General features: G+C 40.2%; 1 protein-coding gene across 1 annotated transcript; it reads right to left on the reverse strand.

The window, feature by feature from the left end:
- Positions 1 to 285: 285 nt before the first annotated feature.
- RCL1 (RNA terminal phosphate cyclase-like 1) lies at positions 286 to 20065 on the reverse strand (the record flags this gene model as incomplete). The annotated part of the gene is made up of 7 exons (XM_010018272.1): positions 286 to 393; positions 6001 to 6157; positions 8979 to 9104; positions 11688 to 11812; positions 12896 to 12970; positions 18903 to 19078; positions 19994 to 20065. Coding segments are annotated over 7 exons (839 nt in total), but the record flags the coding sequence as incomplete, so codon positions are not given.
- Between the last annotated feature and the right edge of the window lie 100 nt (positions 20066 to 20165).

The following is a 20165-nucleotide window of genomic DNA, read 5'->3' on the forward strand; positions in this document are numbered from 1 at the left end:
AAGCAAACCGATATACACGTACAATCTAAGATGAAGAACCAACAGCAAAACCCATTTCTGCACTTCTCAGAACAAGGAATAATAGAGAATGGTAAGGGAATCATCTTCTGATGTGTAGGAATAAATACTAGGTAACTTACACCACCCGTCTCATTTGAAGATGGATACAAGCTGTTCTACTCATAGCCACAAGCTAAGTCGTACAGATAAAAAAAACCAAACCATAGCTGTGCAATAAAATTAGTGAATTAAACAAGACTGGGTAATTAAACTGAATAAAACAACTTACGTGTATGGAGACAGAGGTCCTAACAGGACTTTGGAAACATCTCGTTGTCCAAGGGTCATGAGGAGCAGAGCAAGGCTCTGATTTGTTGAATCTACACAGCCTCCCTGCAAACCAGAATGTTTTAATAATTAATCTCTGTACAAACCAGAAATTGGGATGGGAGGAGAGTAATGAAGGAGAAAGATATACTTAAAAGGCTATATTACCGCCCCAAATTTTCAAGGGCCAAAAAGATAAAAATCTAGATTTTGCAACAATGACAAATTAATTTCACATGGCAGGCTGGGAAAGAAACAGAACTAAAACAGAACAAAATAAAAAAGGTCATATTAAAGATCCCTCCCATCTCTCCCAGCCTGTTCTCTTCTAACATCATAGAATGTAAGCACTAAAGAATTTATTTGCAGTAAATTGAACATAGGTATTAGTTTAGTTATAGCTCATGTGCATCTGAAAAGTAACAAGAAATGCAGCGCTTTTGTAACTATGAAGTTACATTTGGACAAACAGTTCAGTGTTTGCAGGTGCAAACCAGCAAATTAAAAGTTGTTTCACACATACCCACCCCTAAGCCCTTGCTGCTATCTTCTGTGGTTTTACACTTGTAAAACATTTTCCCCTCCATATTTAAAATGAGATGTTTTTTTCTTCTACTGGTATGCAAAAGCCATGCATAAAATTATGTAGAACTAAACACTCCTGTACATATTTGAATGTAGCAAGTCATACATGTATGGTGTTAATTATGATGCATATATAAATTAGAATTGGAAGGTTTTCTTTGTTTACAAAGCTTGAATGTAAATTAAATGGGACGCTTTCAATCAAAACTGCTGTAGAGAGTAATAATTTACCAATTATTACTATGCAAACACATTGAAAATAAAGAAAGTATCTGTCATGACATTAGTTTGGACTGTCCTCATACTCATCCTGATCCACAGCCACAGGAAATCTGTGCACAGTTTCCCACTGGATCAGGCCCTCTGAATAGGCTCTCTGGAGAGAGCAAACTAGAAATTCATCCTTTTAAAACTAAATTCTCTAATGACGTAAGTGGCTGTTACCTTTGCGGACAAGGAGTAACCTGCCATAATTTTAAGAGACAATACCATCTAAAAAGTCAAGGGTGGGGCAAAATGAATTTTGGACTACATAGCTTAAGAAAACACAGTGATGTGACAACCACAGCACATTTACTCAGTGACAGTGCAGACAGGAGGACCTTTCCAATGAGAGATACTGAAAATTTAATTTCTGAGATGGCCTTGTTGCAGGGTGACAAGGCTCAGCTCCGTTCTTGTGAAAAAGAAACCCCCAAAAACTACCCCAAAACCAAACCAAACCCACAACCCTCTGTATTTGACGCAACAAATGACAACTCACAATGAAGGGAACATCTTCATTACTTTCACTATCATGACCCAATTCCTAGCAGCACCATCCACTCTTACAGCAGCCCTTGGCCTTTCTGAGCCTGCCATACCGAAATGAAATTCATGCACTCAACCTGATGTCCTCTATGGGACTGATTCAAGACTGATGCTTTGCACAGAGTACCTGCAGAATTTGCTGGTGCAATCTAGAGCCACAGCTCTCACCAGCTGTATTTGCCAATCTGAAACATACAGCAGAAGCATATAAGAGTTTGGTAAGTATCCCTGGCACAAAACTTCCTGTATTTGCAGTTTGGTTAATAATTCAAAATGCTTTTTATAACTTGGATGAAAAATTGACATTTTCTGAGCTTTCTATTTTCTAAAGTTGAAAACACAGAACATCTATTTTTATGTCCAAATTTCTACAAAAGGTTTGGACAGCATGGAGACAGCCATGTTCTAAACAATATGTCAAAACTTAATATACCCATCACATCTGAGCTACTTACATAAGTTCTCTTGCTGCAGTGAGTCAGTCATCCCCGCTATTGTTGTGCATTAACAGAATATGTTATGCCCATTCCCACACAGGCAGTTGCCAGACAGGGAACTTAAGTGATCTGCTTGTAATCTAATGATCATGGAACAGTAACTCATGGCAAATAAGGGACATGCTGCTCCCAAGAAGGCAAACTTTTTTCTCTCAATCCACCTGCCAATTACGCAAGAGTCCAAAATCAAAAACAACCCTCCCAAGAAAAATGGGATGGACAAAGTCAGAGCTAAACTACTGACATTTGTTCCAAAATAGCTGGCACTCATTACCAACATAAGTTGAACCTTCTAATCCATATCAATTCAGTTTATGGCAGTTTCTCCACTATTGTTTCTGTGGACAAAGCCACATCCAGCTGAATGTGACAATTAGAGACACAGATCACTTAAAATCCTGTCTACTTTGAAACACTTTTCTAGAAATACCACAGCTGACAAATATCATAGCACTGGGTACTGGACAACAGTGTTTCAAAGAGGATTCTTCCAAGCTTGACGCCAGCTTTGATTTAGTCTTGCTTATATTATGGCATACACACATTTTCCTCCCTTGCCTGTGCAGTACATATTTGCATGCTTTTTTTTTTTAATTCCAGAAGAATGGAGGAGAACCTTGCCACACTGAAGTGAGGCCATCTTGAAAACTAAGCCTTTGGTGAAATGCTTCACTCATTTTAGCTCTAGTTCAATAAAACTCTTGCCCCTCCAACAAAACTCGTGACCTTTCTTCATTAAAAAACTCAGCCTTAAATACATATTGCACCCTCTCCTATTTTTCATGATCATAAGCAGCATAAACATTCAATCTTTTTCCAGTTCTTCCAGGCCTTTCCATTCTGCAAGTCACCTTCTATATGAAGCTTCCATAACCAATGCCTTTCAAAGACAAGAGGAAAACACTTACTGGCCTTCTACAATTAAGCTAAAGTAAGAACTGCATGTGGGTTTGTAAAGGCAATGCTTTTGAGCCAGCCACTCAATGCCCCTCTTTCAGGGGCACCGTAATTAGCACTGTACTGCTTATTATTAGTAAATTTACTCTGACATCTTTCCATTAATAAAGGTACATAAAAAAACTCCACTGATTCCGCGAATCAGATGACCTCTTTCACTTCTCTCTGAAAGCTTAGTAAAAAAGGGACCATTTAGCTTTTAACATATCAAGACTCAAATCCTTAAGATTTCCTACGTGGTAAAGTTCGCATAATAGCAAGCATTAAGCAAGCACTTCAAGAGATGTCCCTGGGCCCCTTTAAACAGTAATGAACTCCCAACAGGTTTGTGGGTGGCCCTGACAGCTAAAGCTCTTCTACGGAGAATTATCTTCAGTGCTCCTAGGATGTCCTTTTCTGGTCAACACTCCCCAGCTCCTTTGCCCCCTGGCAAAGGAGCCAGGCAGAGACACAAGAAAAGACATGGAATCTCACAAAGAGACAATCTAAACACAGGAGAAAAATTCTCCCTTGAACCCCAGTGAGCAGCTGGTGTAGAGTGGGACTTAAAGACTGCCTGTTCAGAGCAACTTATTCTTCCTCTACGCACAGCTTTTCCAAACTTTTACTGTTTCAGTAAACATTATATCTAGGCAAAGAAGCATTAAAAAAAAATATCTTCAAATTAAACAAACATTGCATGCTTTGCAACATGTTTTACATCCTCTCTTGGGTCAACACTAGATCAAACTGACCTAAGCTCAGAAAAACAAACAAAGGGAGAGAGACACGATGCGAAAGCTCATCTTTCCAAATTCCTCACTAGCTAGTGCTGTGTGAGCATGTATGTCATACATAAATTCAAGTGTGGATTTGAGAAAATACAGAACAAAATCCACCATATTGCCTATGACAGAGGGAGCGGAAATTCATTAACAGTGAATAAGGATTGAGCACTTCAGTGGATAGGCAGCACAATAACAAAAAATGCTAACAAATGAACTTTTCCACCATGAGCTGCTGCCATGGAGGACCACAAGGAGACCATACGCTGCTCAGCACTTGTCAGTCACTCTTGGGACTGATGTGTTCCACACATAAAAAACCCTTCCAGGAGCACCAGCAGCACCATAGCCTCAGCAGGTACTGAGTACCAGCAGTACCATAGCCAGCAGGTACTGAGTACCAGCAGGCCACAGCTAACAACCGCACTCACTCTGAATGTGGTCTTCAAAGACACTGAAACTTCATGGCCCATCACTTTATTATCCAAAGACTTGCCTGACCCTGCTTCCTTCTCAAATGCTTTTTTCGTGTTGTCCCAAGATGCTCACTATCCTGACGCTTTGCAGAATTTGACTAATCAAATTCAAATGGCTACAGTGCACTAAAGCACAAAATTTACCTAGTTCAGACCCTTCCAGCCCTCTTAATTTTGCAAGTTCTCTTAACTCTGAAGGAAGTACAGTACCCAGACAAATCCCCTCACTAATTCCAATCTGTCAAGTGCCAGACAGTTTTCAAAGGAAAAAAACTTAAACCTATTGCTCCTGATAAAATGATATGCAAATTGGATTTTTGATGCCTCCAAACATCTGACTACCTGAACATGTTTTTCACGAGATTTGCAAGGTGTCTTGACTGTACCCAGGAAGAATAGTTGTTGTGCTTCTATGAGAGAAGAACCCTGGGCTACAATGGGAAAGTCCTCTAGCAAGATGGTGCACTGAATAAACAAAGACGAAACGCTCCACAAAGACTGGAACGAGTGGGCAAGTTCGTAATTCAGACTGATGAAGGGTTTGCAGCAGAGAAAGGAAAAGATAACATGGGCAGAGATGAACAACCTACTATTGGTGTGGACCCGATTTATGAAGTTAAGGGGTATTTTTATAATTTACTACATCACCAAATATGGAATCTCATTAGTGGCTTTTTTAATACTTGGCAAAGCCTTATCAGGTTATTCCACTTCAGAGCAATTACTTTTTATTTAAACAGTAAGTAGAAATTCTAGATGACTGTCTCCTAAAAGCCAAATGCACTTTGTCAACACCAACAGCTACTTATTTTAACAGTTGTGAAGATATGTAACAAAAGCAGCTTATTAAATCAGGAACTCACCATGATGCTAATTGACAAATCATTTGTAAAACTGAAAGTTGCTCATCCACTATAACTCTCAGCACAAAGGAAAAAAAAACAAAACCCAGAATAATAAAATAAACAAACAAATTATACCCCAGAATGTGAACTGTGATGCACTTAAGATTCCTACAAAAACACTGAACAAGCTCCTTTCCAATAAAGCATTCAGCCAATTCCTCATACAACCAACAATCTTGGCACATTTGGCTTTGCCATCGTCACCATAAAGGAGCCAGCACCGAGACTAGCTGCTTCCTCCTCCCCTTCTTCCTCAGATATTCTCTCACTATTCCACTCTAGTTTATTCCATTACTAGTTTTAGAGCACTGACTTTATTACCCCTGCTACTTTTTAATAAAAACAAAACCAAAAAACAACCAAAAGCCCAGCCCATGTGTGGCCAGGTTAATTTTATTGCTGACAGATAGCAACAAAAGAAAAATACAGCCACTACTATGATTCATAGCAACATCTCCTGGGCATAGGAAATAACATGGCCCAGAAAAGCACTGCAGCATTAAGGAACCATTCAGAAATACTCCTTATTTGGCTGAAGATGACACTAGCAGGATCAGATAATTTTTCTGTTTGGATTTGAACCCATCTGAGGATGCTCCCAAACCACTTCTTCCTTTACCAATATGTCATTGCCTTCTTCCCCTATAGCTATACACACAAAACAATACCGGCCACTTACCCTGTAGACCTCCTCAAGCAGCAGTTTAGCACAATTCTGGCCAAGTTCCTCGGGAAGCACAGCTGCTCCCTGGCCCTGAGGGTTTGAGGCTAACTCAGCACTGAGAAAAGTGCCATTGATGGTTTCTGCTGTAAGGCACAAGCCAAAACCTGGTGATCTGAAAGAAAAGGAAAAAGTACATTTAAGGACAAAAATTGAGTAAGAAGCCAAGAAGTACTCCCAGTCAATGTCCTCCTCAAGTCACAAACAGCTCCTCTCAGAGGACAATACTGTGAAACTGGACTTCCTGACAAATTTCCTGTTCTATGCATTCGACTCACCCTGGGAAAAACATAACAAACATTAATGACAGTATTTAAAAGTCTAACCCTGTACCATTTGCCCCAAACCCACTGTGCTGGTTATTCCTGGCACAAATAACAACAACAAAACAATAAACCATCCAAACCTCAGAAATACCCTCCTCTACTAAAAAAAAAATTAAAATAAGATACTGGTCTTCCATATTTATTTAATTCCTGTTTGATGAACATTTCAAAGGTATCTGGAGTTTCTTCTCCGCAACATTCAAAACCAAAAGTTTCTTAAGGGACCAAGCTCTTTTCTTGAAAACTTCAATATTCAGCAGTATTAGACCACAGCCATGGCGGCAAGCAGGAGAATAATTAAAAAAAAAAAAAAAAAAAAAAGTTTGATCCACATTCCTTGTATTTCAAATAACTTATTTTCACTTTCAGTTCAATACCATCCAAATCATTACAACTGCATAAGAATTCTGAACATACGATTTAATGAAAGAAACAAAAATCCCCTATTTTCCTTAGAACTTAGGATCCTCCAAATGCTACTGTGAAAGACAAACTTTTGCTACGGGCAAAAAATCACAGAGAGCTGAGTACAGCTTGCTGAGAAATCGAAAGGTTGTAAGGAAGGAAAAGAAGTCACATGATCCTCTTATTTACAGGCTCTGGAACAGCACCAATAGCTAGCCATTCAAAATATGGCTAACTTAACTTCACTTAACATACAGGATTTCCCAGGTTTGGATTCATGCTGCCTCCAACACCCAAACTTTTCAATTAAAATAATCCCACTGATTCAAAACTGCGAGGAATGTCATAAACATCAACAACCCACAAAACCAAACCACCACCACCACTTCACACAAATTCTCCCAGTACCAGAAAAACAACAGTTCCTCCAGAGGCATATCAGTAGGGTGGGAACAAAAGAAATAATGGGTGGGAAGCACTGATACAACTGCCTGCACTTGCTGAGCAACACAGAAGCTGTGTTAAAGATGTTTCTCTTCTCCTTTCCTCCCTCTGAATGAGATCTGAAGAGCAAGACAAGAACAACGTCAAAGGTGGGGGGCTTTTTTTTGGACAAGTATCCTTTAATAATCTAACTATATCCCTGGCAGATTTTGTTAGTGTTTTGCAGCATGTTGCACTCTTCCCAGATACGAACTGAGATCTTTCAGTGCCTCACGTATGTTCAGACAGTATTAGGAAGCATCTGCACAGACAAACCTTTTGCTGCAAATGCTTAAAACAGAACTGGGAAGTTTTGGGGTTTTTTTAGAGATACATTATAGGTGGCAGTAGATGCTCAAATAATCTACTTCCTGAGGCTTTTGTCACCATGGAAGGGATGTAGTTGAATGCTTTATATTCTGAAATCAGGCCTTGGTTTGGGCTGTGCACAGATGGGCTGAACTTATCTTTCCTGGTCTTACACATCACCAGAGGCAGCACTGGAAACAATGAGGCATATCGCTTTCCTTCCTTGTCTTGCTCTAAGACTCACACACAAGCACTGGGAAACAGGTAAGAAAAAAGGCTTTGCCAAAGTGGCACATTGTTAGTATCAGGTATACTGCAATTGCACTGGTGCCATACTTAGGCTGAATGTGACAGCACAGCACCATTAGAAAGCTATATGCACCAGAAAGCTGTACGCACCAGCAAGATAGAGAAAGATTCAGTTCCTCTTCCCACACTATTATTTATTCCTCTGCATGGGCTACTCATGCAGGTAGTAAATGTAATTCTGCTGCCATAATTCATTTGACTTTTTCACTTTATAGACCCCAAAACCACACAGCTCCCAGAAGAGTTTTTGCTATTCTGATGACTGTTAACAGTCTAAAACCACAAGACTTACTAACCTGGGATATTAAATATGATGAAGGATTGGAAAAGAGGAAGCATACTTAAATGTGAGTAAATAATTTTTAGATTTGCAAACCTAACAAGTTTTCTTTAAGGCAGTATTTCAAAAAGCAGAAACGGTGAACGAAAGTGTGCATGCTTGGATTTGAGGATACAGACAGAGGACAAACAAACTAGTTATGCAGAAATCCTTCAACCTCAACTAAAAGTGACAAAAGGACATCAAGCTGACAGACATCAGCAGAATTGTCTGAATCCCATCCATCACTTCTATGTTCTGATGGCAAACAAAATATGTTTAAGTACAGTAAATTAATGTCTCAAATTTCCAGTCTTTACTGGTGGAAGGACACTCCTTCAGCTATTTATGTAACGGTAAAGCAGAAGGCAAATTAAACAGCTGAAAAACTTTTAGAATAGTTTCGTCCCATCCTTACTACTACCATGTCCATCGGGGTATGTATAGTCAATCTTGAATGCTGGTTTTCACAACATATCTCTGATCTTAATCTCACTTCAAAGGAACAGGTTTAGAACTGAAGAGAGCTCAAGTCACCTATAGTGGCAGTAATAATATATTACATTCCTTGTTTAAGAAAACACACAACTTCTATCCCTGTACCATGAGTAAAACAAAAGTATCTAGTGAATCACTCCATTTCTTCCCTATGGGGGATATCAATTTCAAGTCAGCAAAATAGAAGACCGTGGTCTAAAACCCAGTAAAAGAACAGATCAGAATACCCTAGCAGATGAACCAACAGAGAATGACATTTCTGTTCCCTGTGAATACTGGCTACTTACTTTCCAGAGCTGACCCCTTTCATATGATCCGTGTAGATATAAATGTCAGGAAGGAATTTATTCAGGATGCTCCTTGCAGATTCCACTATTCTGTTTGCCATCTGTGGTGACACTCTGACAGAATATCTACGTTTTCAAGCTAAGGAATTCATTGTGGTCACACAAGAAATTGAAACCCGAGACTGACAAAAGTGGCCAAGAGGTCCCAATGCATTCTGTCAGAAACTGTGGTTCGTTCTATGAGTCCATTCGTAAGTCCTGGTCCATCTTCCTGTGCTTAGGAAGAGCACACATGGATAAGTGCTTTCTACAATCTTTTCACTGATATACCTTGAAACAAGGTACACAGAACATGTGCAGAACAGTTTATTACGAGTAGTAAACATCTATTCTTACAATAATTTTAAACTGCTGTTTTGTAATCCTATGTTTTCTTATGATGGAAAAGGTCCTGTGTCCTCTGCTCTTCATATACTATTTAAAAGATGGTGATGGGAGAGGTTTATTAGAAGTAGATTAGAAGGTGATCAGAAGTAGAAAGACAGGACTTCTTGCTGCTATCAGGGACAAATGGGGTAGATGAAATTCAGTGTTTTAACAACAGAAAAAAGTAATTTAAAAAAAGCTAAAAACATAATCTTTCTTTTAGCTACGTTGCAGTGCTGTAAGGCTATCAGGTTCACTGGTGCTCTAGTCACTCAGCATCTGAAGGTAATGGTTCCAGGAAAGAAGAAATTACCACCTTCCTGCTCACCTCACCCCACATGTGCACAGCATGCACAGATGAACTGCCTTTACCCCCTTTCATTCGGGTGCTGCTTCAGTGATATTCCCAACAGATCTTCAAACAAAGCACATAGTGCTTCATGTTGCATCTCAACTAAAATGCAGACTCATGTTCTGCACATTTAACCACCCACCCGCACGTATAAGCACATAGCAATGCAGAGAGACACACTCTCAAACCTTCCAGTGAGCAGAAGGGAATTTCCTGTTCTACAAATTCCTATTACATTTTCTTGTGGAGTAGGTAAACAAAAGGATTGAAGATCTTAAGGGCAAAATAATAACATCTTAAGGGCAAAATAAGCGTAAATAATAATCAGAAAACTGATTGTTCTGCACGGTTGGTACATTCAGTATTTTGGATGACTATAAAAGGTTGCTGCAATACAAGCTCCCCAGCTGTGAGGAAGATTTGCTCAGCTGAATCATGAAGAAACAAAAATGCACATAGAAAAGACCTAAGCATTTATCTCACCAGATGTTTTGTTTTCTACTGGCTTAAAGACCACATAATGTCTGAACTAAAATGAGGCTGCTTCTCACCAGGATTAAAGATAAACCGTTATCCCTGAGAAAAAGCTCAGGAAAATCTAAAGGAAAGTGTAAATTCAAAAATCTGTAGTTCACACACATCAACCAAATCTAGTAATACTGGCCCAGAATGATGCTGTGTTGCTTTGTATTAACATAGAATCATAGAATGTTCAGAGTTGGAAAGGACCTTGAGATCATCTAGTTCCAACCCCTGCCATGGGCAGGAGCGCCTCACCCTAGACCATGTTGCCCAAGGCTTTGCCCAGCCTGGCCTTGAACACCGCCAGAGATGGAGCATTCACAACTTCCTTGGGCAACCTATTCCAGTGCCTCACGACCCTCACTGTAAAGAACTTCTTCCTTATATCTAGCCTAAACTTCCCCGATGGCACTAAAGCCATGATCATTGCTTCTCTGTTCACAAAGATGCTGAGGATAGCACTTGCTACAGAGGTAGATAAAGGCATAAGGAAATTAATTTCTTCATGGAAAGACCATGACAAACACCACCAAAATCAAGAGGAGCTGCCTCCTTTTTATTCTCCAGCACATATACCCAGTAAAATTGCCAAATGCATCCAAATGCTGCAGTTGGACACAAAGGCCAAAGTGTCTTGTTCTCACACACAATTATGGTGGTATGCCATAAAGAAAAAGGAGGAATAGGCTGCAAGTCTGCACCTCTGGCAGGAAACCTGCCCTCATGCCTGCTTTCCTTTTGAGTCATCACAGCGTATTCATGAGAGATACCATACAAAAACCACAAGAGAAAAATAAAGAAAAAGCACCAAACCCAAAATATTAACTAGACGTGCACTTCTGTTTGCAAAAGTGAGTAATCCACAACGATATTTTGTGCCCTTTTCTTTGTGAAGTAGAACCTCCTCCATTTCCAGATCTAATGGTACCACTGAAAGTGAAGAGCTAACAAGCTCTTCATAACACAACAAAAAGCTCAGTTCACATGTGTGCAGTGAGGTATAAACTGAACTAAGACTTAAGCTCCCATCTAACATTCTGTTAGACTCAACAGCCAAGTTGTTCAATGCGTAAGAAAACTACTGCATTTACACACAAGAATCCTACTTTGCTGCTATGTAATGGAAAGTGTTTTAACTTTTTCTTGTTATTGAAAAGATTTGAAATAGTGCTGTTCAGTTTTAATTTATTTGTCTATTGATGCTTTTTGAACAGCAATGTTCTGAACACAGCAGTTTTGAGACACCTGAAATGTAGCTGTGTGATCGACTGCTCTCTCTAGTGTCAGCCTCCATTATCAGGATACATGCTCAGCAACATGGATGTACTTCTGTGACTTCAGCTGCCACATTTACGTTTTTAAGGCAAACTCATTTAAAAGAAGAAAAGCAAGTAAACAAAAAAGGATACGCAGTTCCTCTGATGCGCTTGATTTTGCCTGGGTCTGTAAACTGAATAGGCTGCAAGACCCTTCTCACTGGGCAAGCAAACACTATTTCTCCACCCCCTTTGGGAGGCATTCCTCTCCGGTTGATCTAGAAAGAATAACAGAGGAAAAAAAACAGGTTAGTAAAGAGCACCAAGAATGTACTTATATACTCAAAAATGACAGCTTTTATTTCACGTATAATAAAATGTTATCAGTAGGAGTATTATGTGAACACAGGCAAGTAAAAGACATCCCAAAGGCAGAAATGGATTTTGTACCAAACCTATATGCAAAAATTGATTCTTTCTTCCTCCTCTCTCAAGTACAGTAGGGCATGGCTTCTCAATGGAAAACAAAACCAACCAAATAAAAACCCAACATCTTTACCAGTAAGGCAACCTTGGCTTAAGACTGGTCTCTTAATAGAAAATCTGTACTTCACTACTGAAGACATTCTAGAAGTGTTTGATGCTTAATATGTACATGGGGGCCCAGAATGAACTCATTCCCACAGACAGGCTTGGCCAGCCCAACTCTGTGCCACTGCTCCAGCCAGTGTCCACAGGGATGGGGATGGGACATGGGTCTGTGGGCAGGTCTCGGTCAGGGTGCTTATGGCCAGGCAGGTCTGTGAGGAGCTGGAGACGGGCCCTGCTGCAAGGTCACTGGAGCACAGGCTGACAGTCCCAGGGTGATAACAAGGGGTCCTGGGCCATGGGCAGGGTTGGGGGAGGCCCCTGGGGTTGCGGCTCAGCAGAGACTAGTAAAGCGAAGTCTAGCAGTGCAGCTAGAGCCTTCACACATCTCACATGAGTGTTCTTAACTTTGAAAGGCTATAGTTTCTTTTTTCAACCTAAACTAAAACAAAATAAATAGATTCTACATTCAGATTTATTTGGCTTATGAAGAATCAAGAATGTTTCTTAGGCTGCAGAGATCTGAGACTAAGAAAAAGTCAATGCTTTCTCCTTACCCTTTCTACCCATAGTCTCTGCATCTCTTCTGTCACATCTTCAATCACTGTGTGGCTGGTATGCCTTCTAAAATATGACAAGAACTAGAGGCAACTTTAGAAATGTGTGTAACTACAACTAGGGACCGATACCAGCAGCAAGCATATGGCTCTGTGAAGCAGTGCAAAACCATCATTTTAACATGTGCTAGAAAAGAAAGGAACCAATTGTCTCACCTTGATTTCCAGACTTTCACCATCAATTCCAAACTTCTTCAGTAGGGGTAGAGCTGTTGCCTTAAGGACATCAACCTATTTAACACAGAAATCAGAAAGCAGACTCTTTACTGAAAGTTACAAAAGTCAGTAGTTTAAAAATCACTGCATTACTGGTATTTTATGGGAAGACATGAGAATGCAGCACGGAGAGCTTTGGCTACTCAGAGACTTTCAAGTATCTCATTTCCCAAAAAACCTGTTAGAACAAATTACTGGTAGATGGACTTTCCTATTTTGGATTTGTTCTTCTGTCAGATTTCTACTTCTATTATGGTTCAGCTAAAACAGCTAATTTGTTTCTCTGAACATACTTATTGAAAAGAATTATATTCTGCTGTTATTGCTAAAATATTCTTACGGCTAAATAAATGATTGCAAGAACCTTTGCGTTTTGGAGGAGGCCCTTGATTTAGCAGGAAAAACCACCATCCTTCTGTTAAGAACTTCTTTTTGCCTGTTTATTAGAAACAGAAGCTTCTAGTTAACTTCTCTTGAAATACTTAGAAGAATCTGAAGAGGGCGACACATCCATGTACTCCCTTTGAGCCAAATGCTCACCAGATTCAGGTCTAAGCAGTATTTTCCTTGCAATTGCTCTTCCTAATTGCTGGGTTAAGACAACACTGACAGTTATCATCTTCTCTCTGCTGAAACTTTAGTAGTATTGCCAAAAGTGACAAAAAAGATTTAGCAGTGCAACAGCACAGGGAATTACTGAAGACAAGCAGCTTGGGAGAGACAGGACCAGGACAGCGTGACCCAAGAGAAACTAAATTTGGCTGAAGGAAGACAGCAGTTGAAGCAGGAAAAAAACCTCAGCCCTCTTCCCATGCCTTCAGCCAGAACCCACAATTTGAGTTTCACTCTCTCTTTGCAAGCTGCTGACATAGTAGCACATACTTCACCTACAAAGTTGTGAACATCCTGTTAGAACTACCTGAGTAGCTACAGGCATATGCTGCAGTTCTCATTCTTGGAATCCTGCCGGCTAACACACTTCCTTTCTTACAGAGATGCATTTGGCAGTATTTTTAATGATAGTATTAATATTCAAATGTCTACATAACACACACACCCCTACATCAATTATTAATTTTTTTTTTGTTATATTTATGTGTTTTATGCTTTTTACAGCCAGGCTACCTTAATTTGGCCTCTCAGTAGTATTCGTTAATCACACAAATTAGACTTCAAGAGATAAAACCTTTACTAAAATGCATGTGCACACAGAGAGACACACATGAATACCACTGGCAGAAGTTCCCACAAGCTGATCTGGCTCACATTAAACTTACACAATATTTCTCCCTCTTTCTTAAGGAACAAAATACATCAGTAAAAAAGAAAAGCTTCACTGTGTCAGCTAGGAACTTCCTTTCTCTCCTTCATTTCTGCTTTTGCAATTCTTTGGACTGAAGTCTGTATCTCTGGAGAAGACATGTTACATTAGCATTAGGAAGCTGGATCAATTTTGAGTCTGCTTTATCTGTCTCCAAAACTTTCAAGACTTGTCATAGCTTTTAAGCCTCAGACAAATTCCAGGCATGATAATTATGAGGTACCAGACAGACACATAATAAGAGACTGTCTCTATTCCAAACCTGCGGCCTGAATAGAGAAGTACTTAAGAAGTGGAGACAGCTGTTCTGCGTAGTAGATGAGTGGCAGGTCAGGCAGGAGAAGTACTTCACTGTAAGCACATGGCAATAGCAGAACTGAGACCCAGAACTGTATTTCCTACATTCAGCCATAAAACCATGCTTCAGCTCCCCCTGAAGGGCAGTTACTCCTCTTCCAGAGTGGACTATGCAACACTGAGTTGTATCAAAGCAAACACATCAGGCAAACCAAAGGCCTCACCACAAATACCAGCCACTTGCTAAGTCCCATAGACATTGCTTGTTCACAAACTACTGTAAATACAAAGAATACAAACTTTTTTCCTTTCAAAGATATCTACAGTGAGTAAAAAAAAAAAAAAAAGCCAGCATGAAAGCAATTTCAATTGAAAGTCCCATGGAATAGCTGTATAAAGATGTCAACATTCGCAAACCCAAACATTAAGAACAATTATTGTAAAGCCAGATTACTGCAGCACTATGTATCTGTCAGGATAACAGTATTTAGAGTTAACTAAGAGCTATCATTTGCATGCCACCTCCATTCCCTGCAAAAAGGCACTCTACAAAGATACCCACACATACGTTCTATATGGAGAAACTGAAAACTGCCTCAACTCTATACTCCAGTTCCACATGGCTGGTCCCACAAGCTCTCCATGGTTAGGTCTCATCAGCAGTCACATGGAAAAACGTAATGAAGACACAGGCTGCCAATGAACAGTTCAGGCTGGTACTCAAAAGTCACGTCTCCTACTGACAAGCATGAGACAAAGCAGTACCCCTCTCACTCATTCAGGATGTATCACTCACACACTGCTATAACCAAGCTCCAACCTGAGCAAGTGCACATTACCTTCTATTTCAGTGGCCGCAGTACTCTTTCAGAATAGTGCCAGCTGCCAGAGCTTTCCATTGCACCCCACTGGAGGGCTATTAACATATATAAACAAATGCTAACAGAAACACACACTTGTATTTATACTCTAGGAACTCAGCCTGACATGTGCCTCACTAAACTGAGCTGAAGACTTCCCTTTCACAGGCCAATTTTCAGAAATGCCCTTCCTCTCACCTGGACCATTTTCACTCTCCCCACACCAGGAAATCTGCCATGTTCCCTTTGCTGTGTCCTCCTGGCAAGGGGTCTCCGGCAAAGAGCAACCTCAAACCCACAACACAGCAATCCCATCCAACAAATATTTTTGAGGCTGTGTGAAAGCTGAGAGTAGATTTCAGAAAGCCCAGCAGAGGTCAGCCTATCTGCTCACTGTTACCATGAGGGAAAGGTCCCACTTCTCTGGGTGCACACATATTCCTCCCACTTACTTTGTGAGTGTCTCCTCCAGAAGATGCAGGCTTACAGCTCTCTACCTTTTTGCCAGTTACTTGAGCTGGCTTAGGGAAGGCTCTGAAAAGTGTCCGGGTCCTGGAGCATGCAGGACTGTGCACACTGCATTTCAGCAGACGGCTGAAATCAGATGTGGAGGGAGGATGGGCAGGACTGCCTTCTCCCTTCAAGCACAGAACGGGGTGCTGTAGAGCTATATATATATGTATGTATATGAGTCTGTATATACACGTATTTTTCACATACATATATGTGAACTTGTACATTTATCTGGAGATGACAGATGATGAACACACTCATGCAAGGATACATCCTACGGAGTTCATCTATCTCCAAAATACAGACATTTACAAAACCTTATATCCCTTTTACAAATAAAAACAATAGAAGTTCTCCAAAGCAGAAAAGCAGATACCTTTCCAATTTTATCTATCAAGTTGATATGAAAATACTCTTACATGAAAAACAGCAGGGAAAATTCCTTGCCCATTTTTAAACTACCCACAATATCTTTACATTGGTTTGCTTTTTCCTTGGAAAGCCAGGAAGTGTACAGATGCACTTACTGTGCAGTTACTGTACACTTCCTGTTCACAAATGCACAGGCATTTTGGGCAAGGAAAGGTAGTAAGTGTTCACCAGTTTCTAAACACCTTCTGCCTACTAAAAAACAAAAACTCAAATCAATTTTAAACCAGGTTACCCTTCACACAAGCATAAAAATACTTAGGGTGGCACTTAAACTTGTGCTTTTAGCTTCAGCAACCTGCTGAGCCATATGCTATACAAAACATCTGGTAAAATTCCTTAAAATAATTTATTGATATGCACTGAGTTTAATGTTTACTCAGGCAATAAATCAACATAAACAAGGCTTAAACCCATTTTAGGAATTGTTATTCAGTTACTGCCACTTACAAAGTTACCACACATGAGCCGAGTCACAGTAATGACAGCACTGCTTCTACAGCACAATGAAGTTAAGATACAGCTCCTTAGCACAGAATCATAGAATGTTCAGAGTTGGAAAGGACCTTAAGATCATCTAGTTCCAACCCCCCTGCCATGGGCAGGAGTGCCTCACACTAGACCATATTGCCCAAGGCTCTGTCCAACCTGGCCTTGAACACTGCCAGGGATGGAGCATTCACAACTTCTGTGGGCAACCTATTCCAGTGCCTCACCACCCTCACTGTAAAGAACTTCTTCCTTGTATCTGATCTAAACTTCCCCTGTTTAAGTTTAAAGCCATTACCCCTTGTCCTATCATTACACTCCTTGATGAAGAGTCCCTCTCCAGCATCCTTATAGGCCCCCTTCAGATATTGGAAGGCTGCTATGAGGTCTTCACGCAGTCTTCTCTTCTCCAGGCTGAACAGCCCCAACTTTCTCCGCCTGTCTTTATATGGGAGGTGCTCCAGTCCTCTTGTCCTCGTGGCCCTCCTCTGGACTTGCTCCAACAGCTCCATGTCCTTTTTATGCTGGGGACACCAGAACTCAAGCTGGCTTTCACAAGAGCAGAGCAGAGGGGCAGGATCACCTCCTTTGACCTGCTGGTCACCCATGCACATCTGCATTTTATTTACACTTAGTGTCAGGTACTGTGATTCAGCTGATGTATGCAAATACCCATCTGTGTCTGAACTTTGGCTGGTCAATCCTCCTTCAAGTAGAAACCAACTTGACTCAAATTCTGGCACCCACTTCAGCTAAAATTGTTTAAACTCTACTGGCCCACGTGGGTAATTGGCAGAATCAAGATCAGTTGCTTAGATGAGTGTCCAAACTTACTTGAAAACAATATCAAAATTGGACTGCTCTTGATCTGAAAATTCTTCAAGAAGTTCTCCACTGTGATTAAAAAGATGCAGTCAACCCAAAGAGACATATTTGGTTCTTACTACTTAACATTTACGTACTTTTCATCATGGTGACAGAAAGGTTATGAAAGCATGCTTCCCATTTTACTTTCCCCCCCTTTTTCCCTTTTTTCTTTTTGACAGTATAACTCACTTCAATCATCCTTTGGCCTATGTGGGTCTCTCACAGAGCCACAGATGAGAGAACAAGTTTTTTAAAATGAGAAGAGTAGACAGTCAAAAGGCCATAAATACCAGCAGTACTCAGAGGCTCATTAAATACCTGCAATTACACCTCACAGTAATTGTATTTAGACTGGTTTTCAAATGATAATGTTTCCTTAATCTAGTCAGAGGAGAACAGGCAGTCTCCGACAACCATTCTAAAGGTAAACAGCAATGCTGTTCTCCAAAAGCCATTGTATTCAAGGGTTTTTTTCTGAGGGGTAGCATAACCACTAACCATTAGTTCAATGTTTTAATCCCATCTTATCCATAGCTCATTTTTTAACAATACTATTAAAACAAAGGACTGTAAATCAGCAGAAATAGAACTCGAGGCAATTTCAAAGTAATCTGATCTACCACACTTTCTAGTGTCTTTCTAAAGTACCAGTTATTACATATTTTTGCTATTGTAATTTCATAATTGTTATGTGATACCTGTTTCCAACTGAAAGAAGGCTTCACGGCAGCATGGCATAACTGTGTGCAGCATCCAACAGAAAAGAAAGATTCCTTCCTTGTCACACTCAAATCTTAAAGACTATTTCCCCTTTTATAGTAAATAAATGCATGGAGTAGGAGAAATAACCCATCTAATTTCTAAAAGAACAGGAAAGCAAATGAGAAGCATGGGCTCACATCGCATTTAAAGGGAGCTTCCAGGGGAGAAGACAGAAGAGTACAGAACTAGAAGTCAAAAGGAGGATTACAAACTGGAGTGTGGAGGTGATGCAGAAAGGGAACAATTTAGCAGATGCTTGTTTGATTCAGAAAGTTTGCTGGCAGATGCAGTAACACTGGAAAGTTCTGTGTGTGAGGGATGATAAAAATGCATCATATTTTAGACGTTTCTCCCTAATACATTTTTTATGGAAGAAGTCCTCCTCTAATACCTAAATTCTATTACATACCGAAGGATCTACTTGGTCATTTGTTACTCCCCTCAGGACAATCTTCAATGGATGCTTCATGAAAGGTGCCAAGCAGAGCAGACTTTCCAAGTAGTAGCCAATACCACGAGTGGGGCTGCAGTCATGTTCCAATGAGCCGCCATATAGAAGACCAGGCTGATAATACAAGGTAGTACCTGGTGAAGATGCCAGGAGAGCAAACTGAATGAGAGCACCATCAGCATGCTTGACATTACTATTGTATAAAGACAATTTGCAATGATGTATACAAACAAATTTAAGACAGAAGAATTTATGACAGGTGGTAGCACTTCCAGCAGGCTATTTCTGTCTGCAGTTAATAAACAGACCAGTGTGTGTGTGTGTGTGTCTGTCTGTCTCACACACCATGTCTTCTTTCCCCTTCTCCCCCAAACTCAAGGGTCTCTTAGCAATCCCCAAAATGCTGATACAAGCAGGTATTACCCCCCACTGCAGCTAAATCTTCACCAGACCATCAGGTCATCATGGTCTCAGCATATCTGGTGGTAGTTATCTGCTTTAATGACCAACCACAATCCTTAAAATCCTTACAACAAAAAAACCAAACCCAAAAAACAACCAATCAATGACCCACCAAACCCAAAAAGGACAAGAACCAGACAAGATTTTTATGTGGGATGCTTCTTAGACAAACCAACCCCTTTTCTGAGCATGACTAGGCAAACAGTCTCACTTCAAAGTTTACCTTTGTAGAAATCAAATGTTGCCTTCTACAAAAATCCATTCTGATTCAGAGAGATCTTCCCTCACTACAAAATCCTGCATACCAAATAAAATACTAATTTTTGTTCTTAGTCAGTAGAGTTTCCTTAACTCTGCATTATGGTGGAGCGCTGGTCTTCTTGGATGTAATCAATCACTACACAACTTCTCAGCTTGGTTATCTTTTCAGTCAATGATATCTGAACACCTACCTCTGTCAAGCCGAAACTTTGATTTCACTGCAGCAACTGATAAAAGCCCAGAAGACCAGAACAGTGGAAGACAATAGATCTCACCTGTTGATAAGAGCCCAGAAGACCAGAACAGTGGACGACAACAGATCTCACCTGTTTGGTTTATTTCAATCTGAGAACCATTGGTCACTTTGTCAATCAGGCGAATAAAACTGGCTTCAAAATCTAAGAAGTAGAACAAAGACAGAATTTTAAAGTGCCTTAAATTTATTCCTGGAAAAAAATAAGAAACTTCAACACCACATTTGTACATTTTCCCTTTCCC

Source organism: Nestor notabilis, unplaced genomic scaffold, assembly GCF_000696875.1.
Source record: "Nestor notabilis isolate BGI_N333 unplaced genomic scaffold, ASM69687v1 scaffold21067, whole genome shotgun sequence".
Lineage (NCBI taxonomy): Eukaryota > Metazoa > Chordata > Aves > Psittaciformes > Psittacidae > Nestor > Nestor notabilis.